The following is a 12,130-nucleotide window of genomic DNA, read 5'->3' as shown; positions in this document are numbered from 1 at the left end:
AAAGTTAAAAAAATGTCAATGTAGGGACAGGTTTAGGAGGACTCACAATTACAGATGTGAGAGTTCTGGCTTTAGGTTTAGGCAAACTTACGGGCCGGCTTTTTAACGTCAAAAATGACCACCAGAAAAATAATACAACCACCACTTGGCATCAAAGTGAGACATTTCAAAATCTTTCAGAAAGCGGTTTTAAGTGACGTAAACACTCCTGGAATGTTTTTTTATTTAATTATTTTTCTCCTCCTGCAGGTATTTTCTGCTGTGGTCCCGCCCCGGTGAAAGCCATCCTAAAAGGAGAGACAGACCTTAAATATGACATCCCATTTGTCTTCGCCGAGGTCAACGCCGACTGCATTGACTGGCTGGTCAGTGAGCCTCACACACACAGTACACAGTGTAGCTGGTATTTCAAAAACCAAAAAAACAGAAAACTAACTCGAAATCAAACTGCCATAGAGGCATCGGGTAGCAGTCCATTGTCCAGGCAAGATTGTAGTGTGTTCGGTTTATTTCCCTTAGGTTTCAAAGATCAAACAATAAGGCAATGGCTTTGAGTGCCTCTATTTCCCTGGTGAAAAACCATATGTACTACTATGGGTAATAACTTAATTAATGACACTAAATAATGATTAATTTGCTATATACAAAACAGCATGAAAATAAATGTTGAACTATTAAATATGACAAATCAGCGTTCACGGGAAAACTAAAACACTGACATTAATTAAATGTATTATGTCAACAAATTGACAACAAAATGGAAAGCAATAATATTAAGTTGAATATTCTCTTAATTTAAACTTAATGTTATTGCTTTCAACTAACCTAATACAGTTATGTGAAATCTGTTGACATAATACATTTACAAGTCAACGTTTCACTATTTTCAGTGCAGACACACACCGCTAAATGGTTTCAAAGACATTTTTTACTGATTTTGTGTAATTCATTGTTTCTTTGTGTTGCTACTGTTTGTGTGTCCTATCAGGTTAAGGCTGATGGCTCCAAATTGAATATTTTCTCTGACACTGCAAGGGTGGGTCACAATATCTCCACCAAGTCTGTCGGCTCCAAGAAGAGGTTGGACATCACCGACAGTTACAAATACAGAGAGGGTGAGTTCGCCTGAAGAACACATAAACAGCCAGGGATGAAGAGTAATTATCTAGAGCAGGGGTTCCCAACCTTTATTGTGCCAAGGACCGGCAGATACATTAAAAAAAAAATCGCGGACCGGTTGTCAATTTTAACTGATTTTAATATTTACTCACCAGCAGGTGGCAACAGAGGCTAATTGTATTTAACAGCCTGAACAAATACCAATATGCATCCAAAACATATTAACGTTTAAAACCAGGATACAATTCAAACGAAAAATTAGGACCGCTTTACAAATATTAATATAATATATAATATAATATAGCCTAATATAGGCCTAGGTGGCAACAGTGGCTAATTGTATGTAACAGCCTGAACAAATAATAGAACAATATGCATCCAAAACATATTAACAAAGTTTAAAACCAGGATACAATTAAAACAAATTAGGACCACTGATATAACTGAAATGTCAGTGAGACCCCTGGGCTTGTTTGCCAGCCATAATAACGTCATACCGGGGCGTGATGGTTGACAATGAAATGCACAGGGTATTCCTCACGTCCAGTCTGCTTCTAAGTCTGGTCTTAGTGGCCGTCATGGCAGAAAAACCTGCCTCGCACAGATATGACGTTGGGAACGGGAGCAGTGTCTTCAGAGCAAGCGTGCCGATCTCTTTGTATTCTCCCGACGCTTTGATCCAGAAGGATGTCAACGATGTTGAATTAAAGAGTGTTTTCAGTCCTCCGTCATTCATTAGCTCGATCAGCTGATCGTCTTGTTGCGATGGGAGCTGGTCTCGTCCATCGTCATTTAGAAATGGATCACGCATCCATCCTTTGCCATTCCTCGGGTCCTTTGCAGATGGAAAATAGCGTTCAAACGCATCAGACAGTGATAGCAGGTGGCTGTGTATCAACTCGCCAAGTCCCTCGGCTTCTTCCGAAAAACTGGATAAGTTGCTGAACATGTCAAAAACACCCTGGTTGACGCGATGTGCCCAGGTTCCCAACTTGGCTTTGAATCCGGCGACTTTGTCTGCGAGCCTGAATGTGTCAGCCATCCTCCCCTGCATTGTCAGATTTAATTGGTTCAAAGCCATAAAAATGTCACTCAAGTAGGCTAGTTTTGCGAGCCAGCTCTTGTCACTAAAGTGCGCGGCTAAAGGTGACTGCTTGTCAGAGAGGAATTTCTGTAATTGCTCTCTTAACTCGAACACTCTCGTCAGGGCTTTCCCCTTCGACAGCCACCTCACCTCTGTATGTAGAAGAAGGCGTCTGTGATCAGCATCCATGTCCTCGCACAATAATTCAAACACCCTCGAATTCAGGGCATGGGCTTTGATGTGGTTAATGACCCTTATTGCATCATTCAGGACCGTGTGCAGTTCAGGGGACATTTTCTTGCTTGCCAGCATCTCACGGTGTATCATGCAGTGAGTTGCCTCGCATTCCGGTGCCACTTCTTTCACCCTGGCAGTGAACCCCGACAACCGGCCGGTCATCGCAGCAGCCCCATCAGTGCAGACCCCGACACAAAACGCCCAATCCAGTCTGCCTGCAATGTATTCATTCACCACTCTGAATATTTCGGAGGCGGTGGTTGAGCTTGGAAGTGAAAGACAACAGAGCCAATCTTCCTCCACCTCGTCTTGATGCACATAGCGCACATAAACTAACACAACTGCCTTATTTTCCACATCAGTGGATTCGTCCACTTGAATTGCGTACCATTGAGATGCTTTTATTCTGTCCAACAATTGCCCTTCAATATCCTCGGCAATATCATCGATCCTCCTGGCAACAGTATTGTCCGAGAGTGGAACATGTCCTACCATCCCAGCTGCTTTTTCTCCTAAAAGTTCACGGCAGATGTCTTTGGCAGCGGGCAGTATCAGCTCCTCTCCTATTGTAAAGGGCTTTTTAGCTTTGGCTATTCGGTGAGCAACCAGATATGAAGCCCTTGTTGCAGCGACGCTCGTTGACGTTGTGGACTTTAACACTTGCTTCTGCCCATCCAACTCGCGTTTTTTCCTTTCAAAAAACTCAACTGGTTTGTCAATCAGAAAAGGATGTTTGGTTGACAAGTGCCGTTGAAGTTTCGATGGCTTCATTGCTTCATTACAAAGCATTTCGGCACACACAACACACAATGGTTTTGGCGCCAACGAATCGCCCGTTGCAACAAATCCATATTTGATATACGAGGAATCGTATTTGCGATTAAAGCTCGTTTTTTTCTTTTTGGTAGCTTTTTCGGGTTGTGCCTCACCATCTCTTTTAGTAGAATAGCCCGCAAAGAAGCGGTTCATGGAAGTTTGCTGAGGTCCACTCATCTCTGCACCTGCGCTCACCTCTACACTCACTGACATCAGCACCCTGACACTGACAGCGCTGTCCAGTGACAGTCCGGTCGGGTGCTGGTGTCCGGAATAGTTCGCTTGACGGATCATTAGTTCCGGCGGTGTCAAGCGATCACAGAGCTGCCGGTGCTCTCCGACAGCATTTAGCACTACATCGAGATTAAGATTAAACTAATTTATTTTGGGAACACCCACATATACATTATGGAGTTGGCCAGATGTGTGTAAATTACTGTTCATGGTCATTTGAAAACAAATGCCGTTGTTGGACACACACAAACACACCGAACATACACACACACACACAGCGGAGCTGAGCAGAGCGCAGAGCACACACACATGCACACGCACATGCACACGCACACACACACACACACACACACACACACACACACACATCATGCGCCTTTGTGACCGTATTGACCGTATTTCCTTCATACAACAAGTAATAGGGGGAATAATCGGGCCGTTCGATGTGTGTGTGTAGAGGTGTGTGTGGTTGAAACGTAGCAGCCTGCCTTGCAGTGGTGAACACAGTGAAGGCGCTGTGTACGCGCTGGTGCTGCACTTCTCAGAGGCTGCCTCCTGATGCTGCAAGTGAAGGAGGTTTTACAACAAAAAAAAAATAGCTCCACAACACCCCTGGCCGCAATGTCCTTAAAATGAAGTCCGAGTTTAAAATATATCTCAAATAATGTATGCACTGCCATTTCCCCACATAAACATAACAGTCTGCGATGAAACGGTTGTCTCCTGTGTGCTCCACTTCCTATTGGCGCACCGGTAACTTTCTCTGCGCACGAGAGGCTGAGACCTTATGCTAACCAATTTAGATTTATTTTGTATGTTTTGGATGAAATAATATGACTGGTATAGGTGCGAAAATTTAAAAGAATTTTTTTTTTTTTTTAATAAAATATTTATATATATTTATATTTCTGCAAATATTACGATAAACTCACAGCTATTTCGCGGCCCAGCAGTAACACCTCCGCGGCCCGGTACCGGTCCGCGGACCGGGGGTTGGGAACCCCTGATCTAGAGATACTCAAGTTTTGAGGTACTTGTACTTCACTCCAATATTCCCATCTCCTCCTACTTTATACTTCCAGTTCGCCACAATTCAGAGAGAAATATTATCCTTTTAGGTCCACTAAATGTTTTCATGACTAAAGTTACTTTAACGGTTCAGATTAATAATACAAAATATAATCAACAAATAATGTGTTATGTGCTAATAAAGGTAAATCTGTTTTGATCCCTAACGGAAATTCACAAGCTACTTGGCAGCATTATAGTAAAAAAAAGAAGCTTATATATAAAAAGCAATATATATGATACCATTATTTTGTATATCTTTTTCTGTAATAGGCCAGTGCAAAAATAACTTTATGTAGCCTTCTTTTGATGCTAATATTTTTATACTTTTAAATAAGGGAATGTTTTTATTGCAGGACTTTAACTCATATTTCTACTTTTCCCCCTCTGTAAACAGCCGTAGGTATCTCTGGAAATTGATTTTGAAACTATTCCTGTCAATTTACAGGAACAGAGAAGGAGAGGGAGGTCTTTGATTACGCCCAATCCGAAATGGATGATGATGAGGAAAAGGATGAGGATGAGGATGAGATTGAGGAGGGCGAGGACGATGATGAGATGGAGGACAACGTGGCTGTGGAAGAGACAGATGACGCTATCCCGAGTGATGAGGAGGAAGATGATGAGAGTGAAGAGGAGGAGGAGAACGAAGCTGGGAATGAGACCTCAGATGCAGAAATACCGATCTGCATACCTCCACCTCCGCCTGTGACCATGCAGTTTGAAGAGGTGCGTCACAGAAACTCCCTTAAAGGGGACCTATCATGCAAAATGCACATTTGTATGTCTTTTATACATGAATATGTGTCCCCGGTGTGTCAGGGAACTCACAAAGTGTCAGAAAACACAACCCTCTCTCTTTTCCTCCGTACCCAAATCTCTAAAAACGGGGCTGCAACGGAGTTGATCCAGATTTGCTGCCAATATAACGTAATATCGGAAATCTGGGCTGGCTTTACACCCAAGGCCCTATCAGAAACGTCACTATCAGAAACAATGCGCTACGTGTTTTGGAAGTAATACGGTCTTTGTTTACATTAGCAAGCATCGCTAGCACTCAGAGCTAACCTATGAGGGGCCGTACAGGCCGTAATTCATACTGGTCCTCTCACGCACATACATTCTCCTTTTACATACATATATTTTCACTCTTACACACATATATTCTCCTTTTACATACATATATTTTCACTCTTACATACATATATTCTCCTTTTACATACATACATTTTCACTCTTACATACATACATTCTCCTTTTACATACATACATTTTCACTCTTACACACATATATATTTACACTCACACATTCATACATTCTGCTCTCATATTATCATATTTCAATGCACACATTCATACATTGTCACTCACACATTTATACGTTTTTCACTCACACATTTTTACATTTTGTTCTCATATTCATATATTTTAATGCTCATATTTATACATTTTGCTCTCATGCACATTCATTCAATGTTTACATTTAATATTATAAATAATATATGCATGTATGAAGACAATATATGTATGCAAGAGAAGAATGTATGTATGTATGAAGACAATATATGTATGCAAGAGAAGAATACATGTATGTGTGAGAGAAAGTATAGTGGAAACGGAAGGAGTATGGTTGAAACGGAAGGCAGGTCATTATCGCGCTGTGATTGGCTCAGAAGGTCGAGCGGGGCGGGCTCATGTTCAGAACTTCTGATTCAAATCAACATGATGGAGGGAGATTAATCCGTGTATCTACGGACCATTTGTTTTTCTTTATTAAACAAGTAAACGGAAGAGTGTCTGTGAGGCGTTTTTGCTTTTTGTTTTTTACTTTACTAAATGGTCTAATGGTCATTGTAGCGGGGGAGGGGGGGCCGCGAAACTCGCGGAAGTGATTTCAAAACAAAAGCACTCGTTTGCTTGGAACGTTGATTATAAACGAGGGGAAACAAGGTGAATTTAGCGATCACAACGAAAACGGCCAAGACACACATTGAGCCCAGAAAATGAATGTTATTAAGGACTGTAATGTAAATATAATAAGTCTATGTCTTAAATGGACAACATTGTTAGGAGATTTAAACTATACAGCGATTCTGCACTGCGGTCACTCAGCCGTCTCTCCACGTTGTTTTTTCAAATCAGCTGCTCTTCATTTTTTTTTTACAAATATGTTTTACCACAAGTTCTTAATAAAACTGACACTGTTGGACTCGGTATTAGTTTGTCTGCTACTAACAATACATTGAAGTACTTTTACTGTGTATGTTTTGAGAAATACCCTGTCAAAGTCCCCTCCTGAGAACAAAAGCAAGCCACTTCTGCTAAGTTTGATGAGGGAATTATTTTTTGTTGTCATTAGTTCTTCGTGAGATTGATCCTGTTGGACTCAGTACTAGTGAAACCCCCAAGGTTCAAGGTTCAAGGTTCAAGGTTCTTTATTGTCAATCTGACATAGCTACAGAGTAATTATGCAGTTGAAAATCTTATGTCACAGGCTTCTCCAACAATGCAACATAATAACATAACATAATAACACAAGTACTATGAAGTACTTTTACTGTGTAGTTACTTTATAAACTCTGAATCTTGTGGTGCTTGAAGAAATACAGACTGGTTAAGCCGGCCAGGTTATATATATGCCCTTTTTTGCAATATTTATTAAAATGTCACTAGTTATTTAAACAAACCACTATCTGAGGATAATACAAGCAACCATAAAACGCCCTTTATCTCGAGAGCCATTGAAGCCCATGAAGAATTTATCCTTCCACAAATCTTTTCATCTGCTGTATTAATAAAGTTGCCACGTGTTTTCAAATTCAAGTTAAGGCACTATCTGTGCAGAACATGAACCTTTTAACTGCCAGACCAAGAAAAAAGCTATGGAACAATTATTTGTTTGCATTTTTTTATCAAATGGGCCACAACTAACCACAAACACATTTCTTTTTTTTTGACTGACCACACAGTTTTGTTTTTTTGAGCCAGACTACCAACTGGTCGAGCTGGCCTTCTATGGTAAAAGTGCATTTTCAACAATCATCATACAGTACAGTATTTGTATGCATCAAACTCAAATAAAATTAGCAATATATAGATATATTCATAAAAGAAAATAAATTATAATTGTAAAAAAGGAAAAAAGTAATGTTAAGTGTTTTTCATAATAAAAAAAAGACTTGCTCATCTAGATGTTGAATTGGCCTAACAAGAAACCACTGGCCTAATTCCTGTGTTGGCCTAACTTGCTCATCTGTGTGCAACTTCGGGCTGAATGCCATGCATGAAAGCTGCTTTATGAATTATTATCACTCTTTCACTCTGAGAATCATAAGGCAGTACTAGATGTAGTAATATTACCACAAATCTAGCCATTTATTTACCATATTTTATTGAAAAACATCTCTGAAACTCTGAAAAAGTCATATTGCTAGTTTACCATAAAAGGCCAATTCGACCGGTTGGTTGAGCATATTTTCAAAAAAATAATTACACCCTTGTTAAAACTTTTTTTGTGCATCAAGTTATCTGATTATGTTCACTCAGTGCTCTGACACTAAAATATGTCAAAAATGACATGGTTACCTTACAAAAGTTGACCAAAAAGAGTGATTTCGTCAGCAGTGATTTTTAGCATGCCAACTTTCTCAGTTGAAGCCATAGACTGTATCTATAAATACAAGTTGAAGCTAGCTGAAGGGCTTTCTATTCGAACCACAGTGACATCTAGAGGTTGTTTTGTGCATAACATGTCAACCAAATTGTAGAGCTGGCTGAATCAGATGGAGTAAAACTTTTTTTATAAGATATCAAGACACAAAATGAGCTCTACCAAATGGTGGCGCTGGCTGTTAAAGGGTTACAAATATTCTTCATTTGCAGTATTTTATTTTATAAGTGTTCAGAAAGACTGCATCAATGATATGCTATATATATATATATATATATATATATATATATATATATATTTATATATATATATATATAATATGAATATTTGTATTAACTTCAACCAAAGTCAATTTAAATAGCGGGCAAAAATGGGTTAATTGCCATGGATGTGGTGTTTGATATAGTTTACGTTCAATTTCAACTATTTTAGGCAGAAAAACGTCTATTGACTACACGCTTTTTAATAATTTACTATTTAGAAAGGTTTTTGTGAGAAATCATTTCAAAAGTAAACTTTTTTTTCCTTTTGTATTTAAATTTGAAATGTTTGCACCAAACATTATTAATTTATACATTTTTATCAATTGTTTAAAATTATGAATCCATTTATTTTATTGTATTTCCTTGAGGCTGGGGAAGATATCCAGCATGTAGTTCAACATGCAAATGTTCTAATCAGGGTTCATACACTTTTTCACCAATGCTTCTCCATGACTTCTCCATGACCTATACCTAATTTTCCATGACCAAAAACAATACTCTGTCTCAGCGGTACCACTGAAAATGGTTTATTTTAACATGGAACAGGAAAATAGGGTCTGAAAACAGGTAGGCTTACTAGCTTCTACAGGCTAAAGCAACTAAAATCTCTCACCAGCAAAATACCTCGTCAGTTAAATGCCATTTTACGTTTCATTACTATACGATACAGTCATTATTATCATTATAGTATTACTATTTTGGCGATTAGATCAAATATAAATTATATTTGATGCAATTTTAGTCACATTTCCATGACTTTTCCAAAACTTTGGGGAAAATATTGTTTTCCATAACTTTTCCAGGGCCTGGAATTAGCATTTTGAATTTCCATGACTTTTCCAGGTTTTTAACCTCTTAAGCCCTGAGCCTGTTTTTCAGGTCTCAGGCTCGAGAATGACATTCCCAGAACAAATGACCATATCTTCCCTTCTAAAAGGGTTAAATTAATAATCTTTTTTCTCAAAGTAATGATAAACCTGTGAGTTGGATGTAGACAAGTCAGAATCAATATAGATGTTTTTTATTTTAATGAAAATTCAGATTTTACATAGTAAAAAACTGTAAATTATAGTGTCCGTCCAAAAATTCTTTTTTACTTATAGTGAAAACTACCCTTGGATGATGGGTTAGTAGACTAAAAGCTTTAGGAATCCAAAGTACAACATATAATAAGTACCCTGTATCAAGATTGATGCAAAACAAGTGAAATTTGACCTTTTTAGAGAGATTTAGCCAAAAAAAAACCCACTTCTGGGGTCATTTGGGTGGATTTGACCTATCTCTGGCCCCCCTTGCTCGATTTTGATGAATGAAATCTCTTTATAACCGCTAGAGCCAATGGAATCGAGGGAAAGTTATATACACACCAACACGTTAACAAATAAGGAGTGAGAGTGACGCGTTACCAAAACCGGAAGCTGCATACACTCTGGTGGCTACCATTAGCAGCTAACTTTTCCGCTCCGATTCTTACATAAAAAATGGAATTATGGATTATAAATAATTTCTTCAAAGGCACAGGTACATTATCAACCTATGGATCAACAGTTGTAGCCTCTTTTTTTTTCGTTTTAATGCCATTGAACACGTCTTTTGACCTAATTGACAGCTACGGTGAGACGATCTGCCGTAAAAGCTCCGTAAAGGTACGTGTTGTGATGTCTGTGTTTGCTTCCCCTGTCGCAAGTTCGGATCGCTCAGTGATGATACTATACCTAAATAATCAGTGGAGTCTCAGCTTTAATCGGCTATATTGTATGTGCAGCTACGATAAGTACTAAGGGTATCTTTATCTTGAATTATGTGCCGCAGTGCGTTAGAATTGTTTCGCTCAGGGGTCACTTAGACGCTTCTTATGAGACTTGTGTTTTGTTTTGGTAAAAATGGTTCATATCTTCAGTTAGCTGAGACTCTTCCCGTTAATCTGGTGCTACACATTAATAGTTTCATAAATGTTAAGAAGCCCTGAGACATTATCTCGAAAAAGAAACGGTGGGAGGGGTCCAATGGGGGGACTGCCGTGCTTAAGAGGTTAATGACCATAAGAACCCTGTCTAATACAAGTAAGTATAAGTATAATGGAAAAGTAAATAAAAAAAGTTTCATAGGAGGATGTGGAATTATTTTCTCTCACCGTACACAATCAAACAATCTATAATTTAGCTCTGGCCTTCACTCACAAAAAAACATTTAGTTGAATTGGACACATTTTTCGAAGCTCTGACATGCAATGACTGGGACTGGTGGAAGATCTGCGAGGAATTAACTAGGAGCAGAGAAATAATCATATTTTAAAAGACAGCAGCCAACAAGAGTTACAAGGGTGTGTCACTTTGCTGAAGGATAGACCAGCTGTCCAGGCCAGACTCTAAAGACTTTGCATGGTGTAAAATGCTGCTGCTGCAGTACTAGTGCTGATATCATGTCTACCATCCTCTTAAAATACTCTGTCCAACAATATAAGTCTCATGAAGAAAGGTGTTTTAACGCTTATTCAAAAATAGTAGAGAAACATGCATTCTAGTACTCAGGAGGGGACTTTGACAGAGGATTACTAAAAAAAAAGTACTTCATTTTATTGTTGGTAGCAGTCAAAATAATACCGAGTCCAACAGTGTCAGTTTTATTAAGAACTTGCGGTACAAAATATTTGTAAAAAAAAAATGAAGAGCAGCTGATTTGAAAAAAACAAAGTGGAGAGACGGCTGAGTGACCGCAGTGCAGAATCGCTGTAGCCTATAGTTTAAATCTCCTAACAATGTTGTCCATTTTAGACATAGACTTATTATATTTACATTACAGTCCTTAATAACATTCATTTTCTGGGCTCAATGTGTGTCTTGGCCGTTTTCGTTGTGATCGCTAAATTCACCTTGTTTCCCCTTGTTTATAATAATATCAACGTTCCAAGCAAACGAGTGCTTTTGTTTTGAAATCACTTCCGCGAGTTTCGCGGCCCCCCCTCCCCCTCCCCCCTCCCCCCTCGCTACAATGACCATTAGACCAATTAGTAAGGTAAAAAACAAAAAGCAAAAACGCCTCGCGCCTCCGTTTACTTGTTTAATAAAGAAAAACAAATGGTCCGTAGATACACGGATTAATCTCCCTCCATCATGTTGATTTGAATCAGAAGTTCTGAACATGAGCCCGCCCCGCTCGACCTTCTGAGCCAATCACAGCGCGATAATGACCTGCCTTCCGTTTCAACCATACTCCTTCCGTTTCCACTATACTTTCTCTCACACATACATGTATTCTTCTCTTGCATACATATATTGTCTTCATACATACATACATTCTTCTCTTGCATACATATATTGTCTTCATACATGCATATATTATTTATAATATTAAATGTAAACATTGAATGAATGTGCATGAGAGCAAAATGTATAAATATGAGCATTAAAATATATGAATATGAGAACAAAATGTAAAAATGTGTGAGTGAAAAACGTATAAATGTGTGAGTGACAATGTATGAATGTGTGCATTGAAATATGATAATATGAGAGCAGAATGTATGAATGTGTGAGTGTAAATATATACGTGTGTGAGAGTGAAAATGTATGTATGTAAAAGGAGAATGTATGTATGTAAGAGTGAAAATGTATGTATGTAAAAGGAGAATGTATGTAT

General features: G+C 38.6%; 1 protein-coding gene across 1 annotated transcript in view; it reads left to right on the top strand.

Moving 5' to 3' along the window:
- The window catches only part of LOC117497908 (protein-glutamine gamma-glutamyltransferase 5-like), a 42,652-nt gene that overhangs the window by 21,099 nt on the left and 9,423 nt on the right, over nucleotides 1-12,130 (top strand). The window contains exons 9-11 of the mRNA XM_034149942.1: nucleotides 250-365; nucleotides 989-1,115; nucleotides 5,007-5,287. Of these exons, the coding sequence (XP_034005833.1) occupies nucleotides 250-365; nucleotides 989-1,115; nucleotides 5,007-5,287 (524 nt within the window). The remainder of the gene's footprint in view (nucleotides 1-249; nucleotides 366-988; nucleotides 1,116-5,006; nucleotides 5,288-12,130) is intronic.

The sequence above is a fragment of the Trematomus bernacchii genome, unplaced genomic scaffold (genome assembly GCF_902827165.1).
Source record: "Trematomus bernacchii unplaced genomic scaffold, fTreBer1.1, whole genome shotgun sequence".
Taxonomy (NCBI): domain Eukaryota; kingdom Metazoa; phylum Chordata; class Actinopteri; order Perciformes; family Nototheniidae; genus Trematomus; species Trematomus bernacchii.
This window is presented reverse-complemented; position numbering and strand designations above follow the sequence as displayed.